Source organism: Colletotrichum godetiae, assembly GCF_030913485.1.
Source record: "Colletotrichum godetiae strain CBS 193.32 chromosome Unknown BDP55scaffold_37, whole genome shotgun sequence".
Classification (NCBI taxonomy): domain Eukaryota; kingdom Fungi; phylum Ascomycota; class Sordariomycetes; order Glomerellales; family Glomerellaceae; genus Colletotrichum; species Colletotrichum godetiae.
The window spans coordinates 227,865-245,685 of record NW_026851285.1 but is presented as its reverse complement, the minus strand read 5'-3'; the positions used below and the strand labels follow the sequence as shown (position 1 = coordinate 245,685).

At 54.2% G+C, this 17,821-nt stretch overlaps 3 protein-coding genes across 3 annotated transcripts; 2 read left to right on the top strand and 1 right to left on the bottom strand.

The window, feature by feature from the left end:
• Nucleotides 1-126: 126 nt before the first annotated feature.
• BDP55DRAFT_731314 (3-hydroxyacyl-CoA dehydrogenase) lies at nt 127-1,211 on the top strand (the record flags this gene model as incomplete). Its single annotated transcript, XM_060579799.1, has 3 exons — nt 127-261; nt 327-426; nt 481-1,211. 3 exons carry the CDS (start codon nt 127-129, stop codon nt 1,209-1,211), a joined length of 966 nt encoding a protein of 321 aa, XP_060426562.1.
• Nucleotides 1,212-9,971: 8,760 nt separating this feature from the next.
• BDP55DRAFT_247075 (uncharacterized protein) lies at nt 9,972-11,137 on the top strand. The gene has a single exon (XM_060566253.1). It carries the CDS (start codon nt 10,079-10,081, stop codon nt 11,018-11,020), a length of 942 nt encoding a protein of 313 aa, XP_060426561.1. The 5' UTR covers nt 9,972-10,078; the 3' UTR covers nt 11,021-11,137.
• Nucleotides 11,138-12,756: 1,619 nt separating this feature from the next.
• Nucleotides 12,757-13,893, bottom strand: BDP55DRAFT_634822 (uncharacterized protein; the record flags this gene model as incomplete). The annotated part of the gene is made up of 3 exons (XM_060572717.1): nt 12,757-12,984; nt 13,118-13,770; nt 13,836-13,893. The coding sequence occupies 3 exons, from the start codon at nt 13,891-13,893 to the stop codon at nt 12,757-12,759; spliced, it is 939 nt and encodes a 312-aa protein (XP_060426560.1).
• Between the last annotated feature and the right edge of the window lie 3,928 nt (nt 13,894-17,821).

Below are 17,821 nucleotides of genomic sequence, written 5' to 3'. Positions count from 1 at the left end.
TGTAACCCGCTCACTTGTTCCTCGCGAACTCTCATCCAATCCCCGACGCGGCCATCGCCGAGCTTACTCGAACATCACCGAGATCGTAATCCCTGCACACTGACGTCTCGCTCACCTCAATAAACTATGGCGACTTCAATTGCTCGCGTACGGGCTGTAGCGAAGCTCCCGGGGCAACTCCGGACATTCAGCTCTACTCCTAGAGTTGCTTCTGCAACGGGGGGAGTAAAGCGATTGGGTGTTATCGGTGCTGGACAGATGGTGAGTGAGCTCACGAATTAGCATGTGAATATGCGGCATCGAAAAGCTGACCGGCTCGAACCTAGGGACTCGGCATCGCCCTTGTGGCTGCTCAGAGGGCACAAGTCCCAGTGACGCTTGTCGATGCAAACAAGGCGGCCCTGGACAAGGGTATTGCGTTCGCGGGTGAGCATTCAACAATTTCTTGCTGACGAAGGCGGCGGGCTAACAACTCATCAGAAAAGCTTCTCGCAAAGGACGTTTCCAAGTCCAGAATCACACAGGAGCAGGCCGACAAGGCCCGGTCCCTCCTATCGCCAGCCTCTTCGATTGACGAGCTGTCGGATGTGGACTTTGTCATTGAGGCCGTTCCTGAAATCCCCAAGCTCAAGTTTGACATCTTTTCCAAGCTGGCTCAGGTTTGCCCGAAGCATGCCATCTTGGCCACAAACACTTCATCCATTTCCATCACCCGTATTGCAGCTTCCACCACACAAGACCCGACAGACACCTCCGCGAGCTCCCGCGTCGTCTCTACCCACTTCATGAACCCCGTCCCGATCCAGAAGGGCGTCGAGATCATCAGCGGTCTGCAGACCAGCCAGGAGACGCTGGACAAGGCCGTCGCGTTCTGCAAGGCCATGGGCAAAGTCACCTCCGTCTCCGCTGACTCCCCCGGGTTCCTCGCGAACCGTATCCTCATGCCCTACATCAACGAAGCCGTCATTTGCTTGGAGACCGGCGTCGGCGACAAGGAGTCAATCGATGCCATCATGAAGAATGGCACCAATGTCCCCATGGGCCCGCTACAACTTGCCGACTTCATCGGTCTAGACACCTGCCTCGCCATCATGAAGGTTCTTCACGAGGAGACTGGTGACTCAAAGTACCGGCCGAGTGTGTTGCTTCGCAAGATGGTCGATGCTGGTTGGATGGGAAAGAAGAGCGGAAAGGGATTCTATGACTACTAAAGCAGAGATATGTTGGAGTTTATGATGGGCAAGTTGAACTAATACGTCAGACCATCCAATATGAAAAATGACAGATAGTTCTTAGCAGTAAGCTCAAAAATTGGAAACATCCCAACGCATAAGATTTGGGTCATCACAAAGTCGTTGATATTATTCACGTCCGCGTGTGTTGACTCATAAAATGTATAGAAGCAATTCAGTGCATGTTCTGACTTAGGGTACACTCCTTTGAAGTAACTATCTCAGCCATGCCTGCGGAAATATAGATGGGCATGTAAGCCTCAGGTGGCAGAATACCTGTATGCTCGAGCACCTAAGTGTAGTATGCGAATACAGTTTGACGACTTGAAAATACTAAAGTAACAGCGAATACCCAACCATAGCCTCACGCACTCAGCGACAATGATAACGAGTACAAAGTAGGTACTCCTTGCAATGTGTTTATTCGCCAGAGTCCTAGCTCGGCGTGACGCGGGGCTAGGGGGTTTAAAAGGTACGGCGGCGCAATACCCTTGGGCGGTTCTGACCTTGACGGCATCACCGTTCAGGGTGCGGCTGGTGGTGCGGCCCAACGGGCCGATAGGGTGTCTTTTCCAGCAAACGCTCTGCACGATTAAAGGATCATAGTACATGATTAACTTGCAGAGATACATTCATGCTAGGATACACTACTAAAGGGCAATTACGTATAGAGATATTCGTAAAAGGTGGACTTTTCCAAGTACTGAAGTACCTAGAATAAACCAAACAACAGATGCATGTGCTAGTATACGCTAAAAGACGATTCCGTAAAGAGATTTTTGCAAAGGGCAAACTTTTGAAAGCACCTGCGGTCACCTTGGAATAAATCAAACAACAAATGTATGCGCCAGAGTATCCCAAGGCGCTTTCAGTTGTACATGATACTGGCGTTGTAAGACCCAAGCATCTTTGGAGAATCGTACAAAACACTTTCAAGTACCTTCATGGTCCGAAAGGATGAACATACTTGGGCAGTCACTTCGCTCTATGTAGCTGTCTCCCGAGCGCGGATAGAATTCATTCTGAACTCATTCAATAGGAAGCCAAGTGTCAACTACAACAACAAATGCAAAGTCCCGGTGGCGGAACAATTCAAGATAGGGGCTACGGCTACTTCCCTGACTTCTCACCCTGAGAGTAGCCAATGCTGGGCTCCAAGAGGGAACGGGATGGCAGGTCATAGGACCCTTTTACAGCCCAGTTTCGCTCATCATTTGTTTTAGAAACACACAAAACACGTGGAAATCATGGAAACATTTGAGTTACGGTCAGCTATAGTTACGGCATGTGAAAGAAACTAAGCCACAGGTTGATAACCTCTATCCTTTACACTCGAAAAGGGGTAACGCGGGGGCCTGAATGTTTCTCGCACGAGATACATCTCCATGAATCGTGTTGAACGAACAATCTACGTGCACCTTAATGGACATATGGAGTTACTGCATTTGCTTGAAGCCTAGATGCCCGGCTCCAAGCTATCAACTTGCAACACCTTGCTGAACCAACGAAGGTTAAAAGACAGCTTAGGGGCGCTGGTCAATGGTCATTCATCGCAGAACAATAACTCTCGGCATAGTAATGCTCCCACCGGTCGAGCTTCAAAGGAAAAGACTACCTAGATGACACCTGTACAGTAGTTGCTTGAGTTCAAGGATCAAAAGCATGGCAAGGGGTATGAAGCGATACCAAGAGCGTGCCATTCCTGCTAAACTTTCGAAGCTCAGATGGGGATATCGCGGCTTCCAAGATGGTCAAAGCTATGAAATCATCCGTTCTACACTCTTGGTTCTGAAGTAAAGTGACATACAATAATATCGTCCCATCATGCCTGTCCTCCCCCAGGAACACATCACAAAAACAAAAAACAAAAAAAAACAGTCATCCGAACGAAGCTCGGTCCAGAACTGATCTACACGTAACTTGGGACGGCAGTTCACTGCTCACAGACGCCCGCAACGTTTCTTCGCCACTTGACCCCCATATATATCGGACTGAGAGTTTCATGATCTACAGCGTGCCGTGCGTGCCTGACGAAGAGAGAGGAATCTTGGTAAGAGGTAAACAAACTCCACGGGAAAACATGATGCTAGTTTCTCCGGCGACATCAGACCGATATCTACACATCTGACGGTGGCATGAAAGCGTGAAGGAGAGGGGGAAAATCCGAGCCCAAGGTAGCCCAGCCCTGTTTCAACGCGACCTTTTGGTTCCCACGCATGACGACGTTGAACCTGTTTAACGTGGAAACCCCGAACGTGCCTGTTCCGACACGTATCCACGTATTCCCTCCCGAACTTCCAACCCTCGTCTTGACCCGGGCCAAGAAGACGAGCCCTCGGCGTGGGATCGTATTTCGAACGGGAGGAAGGAGGCAGTGCAGTTTGAAAAGGCCTCCCGAAAAGGGACCAATATATCGGACACTCGGGACTGCGGGAGGGCGAAACGGCGTGGGTCACTTCCTCCGAGGGCTGGGCCTCCATCCCGAACACGCGTAGTGGCCAACGACCGCCACCGGAGGAGATATGTAGTCCGAACCGAATAACTTCGCCGGTGCGCGGGAAGGGATTCTGTCCCCCCGTCTGCGGGTGGGAGCCCCTGGAGCCATGCCGACGGGAGTGGTAAGGACAAGAACTACCAATGACGAGAAGGGCCGCGGCAAAACTTCGAGAGAGGTGACGAGTTTGACAACCCTCTCCTTTCTCTTGGTATAATGCCGTCTTCGAGCCTCACGTGGCGGCTGATCAGGCGATGAGAAGCTAGAGCTAGGTTACCTACCATGACCGACCGGATCCTGCGCTGTCCGACCGTCTCCGACGGCAGAGATCACAAATTTCCCCCTCCCCTCCCGTCCTTGCCCATGTTATGAGATCCAACGATCATTGAAGGGAGATTTACCGGCCGAACGTCGATCGCTAACCTCCCTCTCCCTGCCTGGAACGAGCCTCCTCCCGATGACGAGCAAGCCGTTTGTCACCATCCCCGAGTCTCCCGCGGCGGCCTCTGCAAACATGCACACGCACACACACATACCTACAGCAAGCCGACCCCCCCTTCGTTGGACCTTGGAAAGACTTCCTTTTTCGGTAATGGTCATGATATGAAACACGGCGGTGCGGGGGAGCAGGACAAAAGAATGGGCTGCTCCAGATGGACGGGAAGACGCGTAACGTCTACAATACTACGTAGGGAGGGATTCGAGAGCGAGAGAGAGAGAGAGCCGCAAACGATAGCAGCTGTAGCATAGAGGGGAAGGGGGGCAACCCATTTTCTCCGTCGTCAAACATGGCGAGAAACGACGGAATCTCCAGCGGTTGGTGGATTCGGACCATGTGTGACGCGAAGGCTGTTTGGCGGCATGTAAATGAATTCGAACTCCGCACGCGGCACAGGCTTTTCTTCTCCTCTCTTTGCAAACAATGAAATCGAGACCCGAGGTTGCGAGGTTACTCTCTCTCTGTAGTGTATACTTCGGGTTCTAGGTTTGAAGTTCCCATGCCCTCGCCCGGAGAAACCTGTGATTTGTCGTTGGTAGCTCGACTAGGTTGTTGTTGTCAGCAAGGAGTTTGCTATCACGCGCCAAGAGGCGGTTGGTGAGAAGCTGCCACCAACATTGCTTTATTCTTTGTCTGCGGGTAGCCGTCGTTGACGCGGCACGGACAGGGTCGTTTTCTTGACACGAATTGCATCCTTGATCCTATCGGGAGGGGTTGTCGTCGACTTTCGTCAGAGAGCCGCGCAAGGCAGGTGAAGCTAATGGGAGCTATCGCAAACCCAGGCCTACCAGACCCTGTCTATCACCAAGCTATCTTGTCTAACACAGGCAGCACATGCAACAAGCTCTGGCAGCTTTGCAAAAGCGTAAATAGAGAAGGTGAGCGGCGATTGCCCCTGCTGACCATGTTCTAGAAGATCTATCGTAGGTTTGCGACGAGGAACACCAGACGAGTATGGTGAGAGCTATAGTAGATGGCTTTTCGCCGCGGGTTCCGTGATGGCGGGACGGGGAAGAAGACAGGGCAGGGCCCGACGGAAAGAGGCCAGTCAAGGGCACGTGGAGGTGGTGGTCATCTCGATGAAGGCCATGCCATGCCATGCGGTATGCCATGTCCCACGACACGATGGATGAACCGAGCATGCCATGCATGGCGGGGATGAGCATGAGGAGGTTCGGGAGGGGAAGCTGGAACTGGACTGGGCTGTCACTGGGCTGAGATGGGGCCAAAAGAAAAAGGGATGTATAATTAGCCCATTGATGATGCTATTTCGAACAGATGGGTCATGGGCCAGCCGCCATGGGGCGGGAAAGGATATCAAGTTGGGGTTTGGTTGCAACGGGGATGGAGGTGGTGGGCTGAAGTTGGAAGATGTGCGTGATGGATGTGGCAGGATGATGGGACGAAAAGTCACGAAATGGGACTGATGATGGCAAGAGTTCGCATTGAAGTGACGGATGTGGTATGGACTCTGGTATGGAGTATGGGTTTGGGATGGGCGGGAATGCCGTCGTGCCATCGGTGTGGTGTGGTAAAACAGGCGCGGCAGTCGTCTTCAGACGTTAGTCGTCTCAAGTCAGCCTTAGCAGCCCCCAGTTGGGAAGGCCAGGACCAACATGCCAACTGCCAAGTCACCAATTGATACCTGCCAATTGACATCAGGTGCAGGTGCAGGTGCAGTTGCCAGTCGGATGGACGATGAGGTAATCATGCAAGGTACCGCTGCTTACCTTAGCATCGTGTGTTATTGCATACCTCAAAGGTACGGAGTGCGGAGTACACATACTACAAATACATATACGTATGGGTGGTGTACCAGAACATGCACATGCACATGGCGGAATAAGGTAGTGTGTCGACATCAATAGCATCACCCGTGCTATAGTGTACCTTGCCTTGGTCTTGGCCTTGCGTCTCTTCTCACAGTGACTGAGTGAAATAAGGCGATTCTAGAGCCTACCTTAGACAGAAGCGAGTTTAGTTCCCCCATGTCATGATTCGCCTTGGCCCGCCCAGATAATGCCTGGCGATTGCGACTCATAAATGGGGTTTTAAGATGTGCTAAGACTCACCCTAACGCGCCTTTGCCGAAAGCTGGGCTGATGGAGAGTTGATGGAGAGTTGAGGTTGGTTCCATTCCCCTCTTAGGCGTTCCCCCCCCATCCAAAGACTTCCCAGCTGGGCTCTTCTTAACTCAGCTCAACTATCGATACCTCTCACTCCGCTCTCCAAGGCTTCCCGAACAACCTAACCTCCCCCACCCCACCCTTTACCTTACTCGAGTGACAATAACGTTCCCCGTTACGTGCAAGGCACCAGGCACAGGGCCACACTGCAGCGAGAAAGCCGCCTTCACTGCAACCGTAGCCTGCCAGGGTAAGGCACGGCAGTCCCGGGGGTGAATATCTGAGAGGCTCATGGCTGCACGGCACACCCAGGCCAAAGACAGGGCAGGGCCGCCGCCAGAACCTAGGGACCAGGGGCCAGAGTCTAGAGATGCCAGGATTGAGACTAAAATTGGGCGTGGAAAATCGAGTGGACATGGGCGGCTTCGGCGGAGTAAGGCCCGTCAAGGCCGGCCTCTTTTTTCTTGGTGAGTTGTTGACTCTGTTGTTGTACCCGTAGTTGATGTCTTTTCTTATTTTCCTTCGCGAATTTCTCCCACTCTCATTTCGGAGGCTCCTCTCTCGGAGCATCGTCTCTTAATTCCCCGTGCCGTTTCTTCTCCTCCGTCTAGGTTCTTCTTCGGGGGAAAAAGAATGGGGGAAAGTGGAGAAGGGACCGTGGACGGTGGGAGGCGGTCTGAAGGCGGTGGGAATCCATCTCGCTTTCTTACTGCAAGGGGCGTTGCCTCACAGGCAAAAAAGACGATACTCTGTAACCCAAGAAGCAAAATCGAGGGGAAACTCAATTCAGCAGGTAGAATTGCTACCCGTCAGTCGTCACTGGTCACACACACACACGGCAGCCACGCCATGCGGAGGAAGGATGCCAAGACAAAGGGGAAACGGGGGAATGGGCAGAAGGAAAGAAGATGAAGGAAAAAGGAAGCAAAAAGGATCCGGTAGTGGTGGAAAACCCGACTAGTGGAGTCGAGCAAATACCGGCGGCCGGCAGCTTCAAGTCTTGTGCCGCGGCCTAGGCCATGCCATGCCATGACAATCAATGACAAGCCTTTCTTTGCACTTCTTACCCTCTGGCCAGGGCCCAAGTCTGATGGGTACCCGCAAAAAGAAAGCAAATGTCCAGACCACACCTCAACCTCTAGTTACCTAGTGTACTGCGAACAGTACATATGTATCTCGCATCTTATGTGATATTCCCTACAAATAACACAGTCCGGCTTCCGTCATCGTACCCACGATACCCTCTCTCACCCTGGCGGGAAATCACAGGAATCCAGATTCCAGGGCCCTCACCCTCGATACTGGAACAGTGGACGCAGCAACGGGATCCTCTTGCAGTCATTACGGATGCCGCCTATCTCTGATGACACTGTCACAGTCCAGGCCGACGTGCACTAGCACCGCGTCCGTGAGTTACTGCAAGCAAGTATCCGTACCCATCCATCCGCACAACAACGGGGGCCGCTTCTCTCCCCACCGCGCTGCGACCTCCCGTCGTCGACGTCGACTCAAGAGTCAAACCCATATCCACTGCTTGGTGGAGTGAAGATGGTGGAGAGCGCGATGAGCCTAGTGAGGTCTATTTCATTTTCAACTTCTCATCAACCCATACCCATACACCCAGGGCCACCACCTTGGCGTCCGTGTCGGTGTCGCCCAGGGCAAGAGAGGCTCATCTGCCCACGCTGTCAAGGGTCGTTGCAAACTCGCGCCTTCTCCGCCTTGTCTCGTCAGACGACCAGCACCTGAATCGCCGCGCATTAGAATCGTCGTGAAGAAGGTTTAGCACCATGCCTCATCAGTAAATGATCACGGCCGATGATAGGAGTTTGGCCAAAGACAACAAGCAACAGTTGCTACACCTGACGAGACCCGCATCGCACTCGAGCGAGTCCAGGCCGGAGTCACTGGAATGCCCAGACATCGGGTTCCCGCTTGTCGTTGTCGCATTTCGTGATTATCCCCTCCCCTTGCACTCCGCCGCCCACACAGAAGACGTGAGTCGTTCTTCATGCTGAGACTCTATCCGTACTCCGTCTTCTCTGCAGACTGCGGATATGGATTTGACGACAAGTCATCAGGACAACCGACGGGGATATCGGAGAGTGGGACGGTACGAGACGAAACGAAATGAGATGGGCGCAAAGTCGAGCTATCGAGCTTCGTCCACTCCGAAGCCGTCGCTCTCACCGTCAATGTCACGACCAGACTCCAAAGCCACCCCGAGCTACGTTGCAGAACGGTAGAACCTGGAGCTTGGCGACAAGGCTGGTAAGTAGCGTGCTCAGAGCTAAGAGCTTACACTAGAGCTGAGACCGAGGAATGCGAACTCGGAATAGGCAAAGGAGGTGTTCCCACGCCCACAAACCGAATCCAGAGCCACGGTTCGCAAAATAACGTTCAGTGACACGGAGCGCGGCGAGGTAAAGCAAGCTTGTTGCGACGTCTCACAAGGCTCAGGCGCAGGGACTTTTGGCCTCCCGCTCGTCGGATGCTCAGGTAAGGGATCCGTACAAATTACCTAGATACAGTAGGAAGTTGGCGGCGGGTGAATAGATGAGACTGTCCGATGCAATTCATTTCCAGAGTCAGATTGCCTTAGTGAGCGGGTACACGGTGGTATGGTAAGGGTAGGCAATTTGATGAAAAACAATAACAGTAAGGCAGAGGCTGCTGCAGAGGCCGTCAAGGTTGACCGTCGTCGTGATCGATGGTGGCAGTGTTCGCAGAGGGCCCCTCTACAGGCAAGGTACTGTATCCGTAGAACTTTCCAGGTTGGAGGAACAATTCGTTGACCGCTCGACTGGGGTGATGCTCGTTGGTCGGGGCGACTCGTATATCCGTGTCCGAGGAGCTGGAAGGGTTCAGTGAAGGATGGAAGGGGGAAGGGGGAAGGGGGGGGGAACGTCCCGACTGGACCGGTCACCTGGGATGGCGTGGGATAGGTGTACGGAGTACCTGGGTATCTGCTCACCGTTCGGATGCCACCTTACCTAATATCGTCCGATCGGCACCTCCAGCCTGGGCTCCCCTGGCGGTGCCTGGGAAGTGACATGGACCCCGCTCTTTACTGACCCTTTTCGGGATGTAGTGGTTATGATGGATAATGGAATATGGTCCACTTGAGAGATCGGAAAGCCATTTCTCCACCCCTTTTACGCATAAACGAATATGGGATCCTCCACAACCCAAGACTGCCTAAACCCAATCCAATGTAGGTACGCGAACAACGCACCAAAGCTCGGCACTGGCACCCAAAAGTGCCCACGGCGTTGCAGCGGTGCCGGGGGGAGAGACCGAGTGAGGGCCTCATAGAGGTTGAGAGTCCCCGTCGCGGACGACCATCGAAACGGAGCAGGCCCGCCGACGACCGAATACCACTCTGGATCCTTCCGGAGAGGTGGGCGGACGAAGTTGCAACGAGGAACAAGACTCGAAAGAGACACACACGCACCGAAAGGGAGAGATGCCCAGAGAGAAAGAGGATAGAATGGTACGTCAGTGGTAAGACCATGGCCCTGCCGAGCGGAGGCTCTTACAAGATACCCGTCCCCCGGGCCTCGGCCCTCGAGTCCTTTGATTTGATTTCCAGATCGCACCATCTCCGGATCCCGCGCATCTGAAGCATCGGCAGACGTCTACTAGGTGCCTCGCGTCATGTCCGCCGTGCCGTGTCCACCGCAGTCCATGGCCAGGCCGCCAGATCCTATTCTCCCATGATCCATCCATGGCGGGCGGCATGGCCCCGGTCTTCACTTCGGCTTCTAGTGGACGGAATCACGGATACGCATCAAGAGCCTCCATGAGGCTAGGGATCGTACGGGCCAACGCGGACTACGGACAAATTCGCAAACTCGTTAGCTTGACACTGTCCGTGACGGGACCACCACCATCATCATCATCATCCATGACTTTTGATTGTCGTGGCCGATACCGCCATGCACGACAGAATCTTCTTCCAAGGGAATCCACCCCTTTTTTTCTGCTTCAGTATCAGCTTGCCGGGCAAGCCTTTGATTGCAAGCTTGTCAATGTCGTCTGCTTGCGAGATATCCGCACCATGATGCAGCAGGGGCCTTCTTTGGAATTGCCTCATTTGGTTTGGTCGCTGCCCACAACGACCCCCCGTTGCCAAATCTTCCACTGCTCAGAAGCCTTCCTGGAATCCTGGAAGCTGGCACTGGCAGACAATGATATCCGCACACACCGCAACTGCAAAACCCGCGCAGGTCTTGGCAGCCATGGACCAGCAGCGATGCCCGTTTGCCAACTTGCCGTCAGGTCCCTGGGCTTTCATCTCGTCTTCGGCTTCATCGTCTCCACAAGCGCACGCACATCAACGACTCCGTTCCAAGTCATGGGCTCACGCTTGAGCCAGTGGCAGGTGGTACCTTTGTCTTTGATGGTATCCATCGCCCGCATCTGCCATGGAAACTTGTTGTTGAAGACTTCAAAGTTCACGGACGCCAGATACCGTTGGCGACACTCAGTGTGTGCCAAGCAGCGATTCAATGAAAAATCTCGCCCCCCTGCCCCCTTTCACTTCCCACGTCTTGGAAAAGTTGGGGATTCAGGACCGGCACTCGAAAGGCTTGTCGAGGGGAGCCCTGCTCGCACTGCAGCCGCACCAACCAACCCGCTTGACCTGCTCGTCCCGTCGCTGGTGTGACAAGCCATGCCGAACAATCGGTCACCCGTCTGTCACCTGTAATTGACATGGCCTTGTCGCACAAGGTGGCAAGTTGGTGATTTTTGCTCGAGGCCGTGAAACTTTGTCATCGCACGGCCGCTAGTGCTCGCCGACCTTGAGAAGACGACGCATCCTGGGGACCTCCCTGTCTAACGGCTTTCAAGCCTGCTTGCCTCCAATCTTGACCGAACATCTCGAGTCCTCGTTGGTCAGATGCGCACCAAGGCTGCCCACAACTCAGACCGAGCTTCACCCATCGCCCCATTGCAAGTCAATCGCCGTGGCGAAGACCACAGCCACGCGTGTTGTGCGCGGTCGGGCGCGGGCGCGAATGCAGTCGCACATGGTCGAGTCCTGCAACTTCTGGACATGGAAAGTGCGCAACAGCGATGCTAGCAACCAGCTGCCTCGGCGATGAAAAGTTGCAACTTCAGCTCCACTTGACTTGGCTTCTAATCACCGTGGAGACACATGACTCTGGGGTGAGTGGGAGACTGAGACTTCTGACTGAAAGCAACCTTCATAACCGCAAGGGGCACTGGAACCGAGGGCCTTGACTTCGAATGGAAGGTAAAGGCGAGTCCGATACCACTGCAACCCTCGAGTCCTATTCATAGCCGCCCGAGGTCCACAGTGCCGAGGGTGACGAGAATGGGCTCAGCGGACCGACAACGAGAGTCGGAAAGAGAGAGAGAGAAAGAGAGCAAACCCGCGTTGGCTTCAACGGCACGGATCGCGATCCATGCTATGTCCTCTTCAGCCCATGTTCTTCGCCCATGCTGCCTGTTACTGGGCATCGACAGAAGCGCCGCCGCACTCGTGCGCACCTGTCTCGAGTCCTAGACGCGATACAACACCAATCCAATCGCACCCACCACACCCAGCCTTTGCTTGAAGAGCCTCAGAATCGCCCACGCCCGGCCCTGGTCGCCGGGGGCCGGTCAGTGCTGTCTCTGGCGGCACAGGCGTGTTCACATGGTCGCTCCCCGAAACTGCATCTATTTCCGCCTCCGACGCGGCTACCTGCTCGTGGCTGCGGCTCTCCGTCGACTTGACACAGACCAACAATTGCTCCATGGAAAGGCGGGTGACGGTGGATCTGATGCTATTTTCTGCTTGTACGCATCGAATAGAGTAGCTGCGAGCAGGCAATGCAGATTGAGGTTTCGATCCTCCCAAGACTCTTGAAAGACATTTCGCGTCGTACAAACGGACCCGACGGCGGCTTTGAGGTCATCACCGGGTAATCGCTGTTAGTCGGGCGGCGGCCGGCGTCTGCGTCGTGACTCGAGTGGCCGCAGCCGCAGCAGCCGCATCCCGGAGTGTGTGGCTGCTCTCTTGTCTTGGCCCCCTTTGGCTTTTACACGTCCTAAGTTCCTAACTGCAGCACTGCTTATTTGTTTGGACGAGACGGGATATCGAAGCCGGGAAAGCAAAGGGGAAATAAGCAAGTTGTTCCGGGTCTGCAAATGCAGTATCCATGTCTGCGTACGGATCACACAAACACACGCACAAACTCCTTGTTTTGCAGATCGCGGGTCAGACAAGAGTTGCGTTGCGTTGCGTTGGCCCAGTCAGTGTCATCTCGTACGGACGTACGTACGAACCAACCAACTGAACTGCCGTTCTCCAATTTGACCGTTGTCGAGGGGCAATCAGAATCAATCTTGCATCTCCACACACCAACTTCAAGCCACCGGCTTTTTTTTCTTTCTCTATCTCTCTATCGCTCTCTCCTTCTCCAAGGCGTCGTCAGTCCTTGCTAGCGCATTGGGCATCCTAGGATTCTTCTGCAGTTTGATGCCGGCTTCGAGTACCGGGTGCATCCACTGTTTGTCAGGCAGGTTGGCAGGTCCAACGACAACAACAGACGAGCCGAGACTCGAGACTCGAACGAGATTGTCGACAGTCCCTGACTGACGCGGACTGCAATCAGCATGCACCTGCAATCCCAAGGCATGGCAACTGAGACACGCCAAAAGTCCCGCCTCGCTGGATCAAGGTGGATTGGAGATTTGCCAAGACTCTTGGAGGGTGAAGGTGACGGGCGACACGCAGGTACGCAGGTTAGCGTACGAGGAGCCACACGTATGCCGGGGTTGCTGTCGAATGGGCAAGTTGTAACGAAGCGATTCGCGCGCGCGCGCGTGCAGGGGGGCGTGGGTGGAATGGCAAGTTTGGACGAAGTGCTCGCTGGACGATGGCCCCACGGTTGCCGCGCTGTCGGAACCTCTTGGATCTCCCTAGCGCGTCTGGTTGGCGATTCAGAGATCTCTGGGAAGCAGAGCCAGGTACTCCCTGACAGGCCCTTGTGTCAAGTTGATGGCCCGACGGGGCGCCGGTAGATTTGGCGCCCTTCTGCCTTTCCCACCCGCTCCCTGCCACACCGAAAACGCCCAGTTCTCTTCCGGCTCGACTCAGGTACCTTGGACTTGAGCGACGGGACTTCGGGTAGCCCGCGAACAGCTGTTGCAACGGCTGGTGAGTGGCTTGCAGACTTGCATAGTTGTGTACCGAACGAGTCTCGCTTTGGACTTGCCTGAGATCAACATCAACGGCAGCCCGATCTTGGAGCAAGTCACCCTGTCCCGGTCTGTGGTGGATTCGTGGTGGTATGTCTTGCCTCTGTCTCTCATGCCTTGGCTTTCCTCGGGAAGCGTATACTACATCCCTACGCGACAGATGTATTCGTGGTTCGTACGGATACTCTGTATTACTATTCGTACAGACTACAAAGTACGAATACAGAGGCAGCGTAAGCCAGCCAGCCAGCCAGCTGGCCCAACCAACAAACAGTCAGCCTGCAGGGCGAGGCTCGCAAGCAAAGCAGGGAAAGCAACAAGCAGTAGCATGCATTGACGGATGTGGCGTCCGCGAACGCTCCCGTGTCTCATGGATGGGCCTGATGGACCTGATGGACCTTGATGAGCCTGATACCTGACGCCCATCACCCGTTCCTCTCATCTTGGAGCTGTCCTTGGGATCAACACAGGCATGGCACCAGTCCCCAACCCGGTCGGAACAACATTTTGAGCAAAGTTTGGGAAACGGCATGCACATCAAAGCAACAGCGAGTGAGAGCAGCTCCTGTCAAATGATCTTGTCGTCTCTTCTCCTGCAATGCGTGCAGCAGTGCCGGGAAGAAACTCCACGGGTGGCGTTCCTGTATGGCAGGGCACGCCGCACACGGACGGCCGTCGCGGAGATGGATTCCCACTCTTCTGCGCGACGAAATTGGACAGGACCCGGCGACCGCACGACACGATCCACACACCCGTGGGTTGGCCCAGTCCACACACGCAGCATCTGCTCTCTTGCGTTTGGCCCCATGGGTTGGGTTGCTGTCGGTTTACTCTCCCGATGACGAGAGCAAAGGGCCACCGGGGGCCCGGGCAAGCCTTAGCCAAGGCAAGGGCAAGGTGAGGCGAGACGAGGCGACGCGTCCGAGAGTCAGAGACTCGAGAGGAGGGAAGTGAAAGGACCGGGCCATCATGAGATTTCCAAGAAGCAAACACACCGACAAAAAAGCAACAGAGTGACAACCGACATGTTTCTTGGTGTTACGTCTATGTTCTATGGCCAATTGTGCCCCATTTTTCGCTCTCTCACTCGGTTTCTGGTGTGAGAAGCTGGTCATGCTGGATGTCACTTCGGACGGGCGGTAACTTCTTGTAAAGCAAGACCATTCTTGTTGTTCATCTCACCATTTTGAATTTCAAATGTCTGGATTTCAGATGGCAGCAGGCCTCCCTCGACCTGATCATCCTGAGCGAGGGCATCCCCGAGCGGCAGAGAGTTTGGCGTTGCAAGGCCCCCGACGTACAACACCGACAACGCCGCGCCGCCGAGTCCGGATCTTGTCATTTTGACTTTGGGGGTCCATCCTTCCAGATATTCGACACGTATGGTACAGAATAGATGGGCTAGGCATTTTTTTTCCTTTCCTTGTACAGCAGCGGTAGCAGACTTTGGTGACGTGAGAGGCATCAGACGGGTATCTGTACACTAGCTAGCTAGTCTCTCGCTTTTCGCACCGAGAACAGTCTCGTCATGTCTCGTCACTCGAGATGTCTCTGTGTGTCTTTACCCATCACTAACACGCACCACACGCATGGCGGCCGCGGATGAGCGAAACGAAGCGGATGCGATGATGCGAAAGTGGGATCCCCTAATTCCCCATCCGCATCACCAGCATGTAAGGTACATCACCCCAAACCCCTGCTTCGCTCACTCGCATCACTCCGCGGGGGGGAGAAGAAGATGATGATGCTGGCTGGCTGGCTGGCTGGCTGGCTCCTATGGTAGGCCTGGCCTGATGAGGGGCCTACGATCACCCGTCCGTCGTCGTCGCCGCGGCGGCCATCCCTCACTCACCCCTGGACGGATGACGAGGAAGATCCCTTTTTTTTTTGGTCGATTTGCTCTTCGAGTCTTCCCGCACCCAGCCCAGCCCCAACGCTGATGTGAACGACCAACGACTACCCCGGTCCGCAAGCGTACCCCGGCATGAGATGAAACCACGGTTCGTATACTCATCCCCTCCCTCTCCCCTCCCCTGGCCGGAGGATGCCAGATGGAAGCCTTCTACGGCCAAATCTGAGCACGGACATTTAGCAGCAGCAGCGAATTGTTGTCTGCAGTGTGTGTGTGTGCTGCACGCAACGCAACACAGCTTCAGCGCATGAGGAGTGCATGCAGTGCAGTGCAGCGCATTCAGCGGAAGGGGGGGGATCATGAAGCGTGGTCGTTGTCGTTTGTATCGTTGGTGTTGGTGTTGGTGTTAGTGCCACACCCCTATCCTATTCAAGGTCAAGTGGACGATTGTCGCTGCTGGCGAGAAGTGAGTAAAAACCCCGACGGCGACGGCGCCTATGTAATGTGCGTATGACTTGTATGTACGCATGTATATAGGTATGTATGTAGGTATGTCTGCGTATGTGTGTGTGATGGATTTCCCTCCGATGAAGGAACGTTTCTGGTTCGTTCGCTCCTGGAGAACTGAGAGATCTTCACTGCCCATTACCATATCCTATCGTTCTAGGCTCGGTCGGTCAGCCTCCTTGTATTTGGGTGTGTTCCGAGCTCCGTTCTCTCCGTTCTCACTTCTCTCTCTCTTTCTCTCTCTTTCCCCGCCCATGATGCAAGGGGGAAGTGGAGGGGCACGGTACGCAAACTTTTGGTTTCTGAAGAGAGAGAGAGAGAGAGAGCATAACCTGACGGCTTCCTCAAGATCAAGAGTTATGTCATGATAGAGAGATTGAGTGACGTTTGGTTAGCTAGTAGGGGGTACGAATAGATTGCCCACGCTTATGCCGTCATTGTCACCCGAAGAGCGTGGGAAGCAGAAGAGCCAAAGGAGAGTTGCAGTGGTTGACTGCTTGTTGTTTACCCGTACCCCGACCCTTTGCTCTCCTTCTGAGGGTAATTACAAAACTTTCGGCACACGAGTGATTGGTCCTTGCATGAACTTGTCTCTCTTGACTGTCTGTGTGTACGGATAGAGGCAGAACCAGACACGGCTCAATTCTTTTGGAGATGATCGGCAGGTTCGGTAGCTTGTTGGGAAAGTGGATGGAAATCGTTCCCGAGGCGAGGTCACGACTCACAGGTGTGAGAGAGTCTGAGAGAGCACTCAGACCGTATGGCAGAGGGAGCGTGTGCGGGCCAACAATTCAGCAATTCAGGTACCGAGACACCACGCCGCAGACACAAGTGCCATCATCCTTGATGCGGGTCGAGCAGCAAGCAAGCAATCAGCAGCAACAACAGCTTTGGATCATGGATGGATGGATGGATGGATGGATGGATGGATGGATGGATGGATGGATGGATGGATGGATGGATGGAGGAGTGAGGAGAGGTTACACCGTGACCCCACCACGAAATGGGCGGGAAGCATCGCGCGCATTTCCTCCCAAGACTCCAGGACCAAGACCTAGAGTAAGACGAAAGAAAAAGCTCGGAGGAAAATGAGCCTTTCAGCCTACGGCTCGTTCGGGCAGCTTTCCAACCTGACCTGACCTTACCCAGCACCAGTGCACCACCACATCGACCGCATCGCATCGCTCGCTGCAACGCTACCACTCTTTTCTTAGCCTCGCTGCTCATGCTACCCTTGCTGTTACCTAGTACGAGTATAGCTCCTCTTGCCCTTGTTCTGTCGAATGTGGTGCCTCTTTTCGGAATTCCCTGATGGAACTCACACACACACACACACACACACAAATGCTCACATACGCGTTCACAAGATCACACCAAGAGTACTTTTCAAACTCTCGGCATATACCTCACTACCACATACTTCTACATAGTAAAATGAAGTACCCAGCCAGCTGTCGAACCAAGCTGGAGAAGAGCTCCCGTCGTTCCTGCGACCGGGTGGCCCATGTCGGCGGCCCTGACGCCCGTCGTTCGCAACTCTCCCCACGTCCACCACGGCATTGACGAGCGTGGCACCTCTTCAGCCTGGCATAGATTGGAAATGACCGGGACTTTTCAACAACAGCTAAGCTAGCTAGCTAGCTAGCCTAGCGTAGTGTCCGAATTCCAAAACAGCTTTTCTCTCTCTCTCTCTCTCTCTCTCTCTCTCTCTCTCTCTCTCTCTCTCTCTCTCTCTCTCTCTTGTTTTTACCCTTTCTTCTTCATGTCTCTCTTGGTCCGATCGAATCAAAATGCACGTGGAGATGATATCTCGCGGACGTGCCGGACAAGGCCCGCAGCGCCAGGCCATGCTCATTCGCGAACCACCCCCCACCCCCCTCGTCCCTCCCCGGAGACTTC

What these genes read in the sequence shown, in the direction of transcription:
- BDP55DRAFT_247075 (XM_060566253.1), top strand. Translation starts at nt 10,079, where the DNA reads ATGGCGGGCGGCATGGCCCCGGTCTTCACTTCGGCTTCTAGTGGACGG.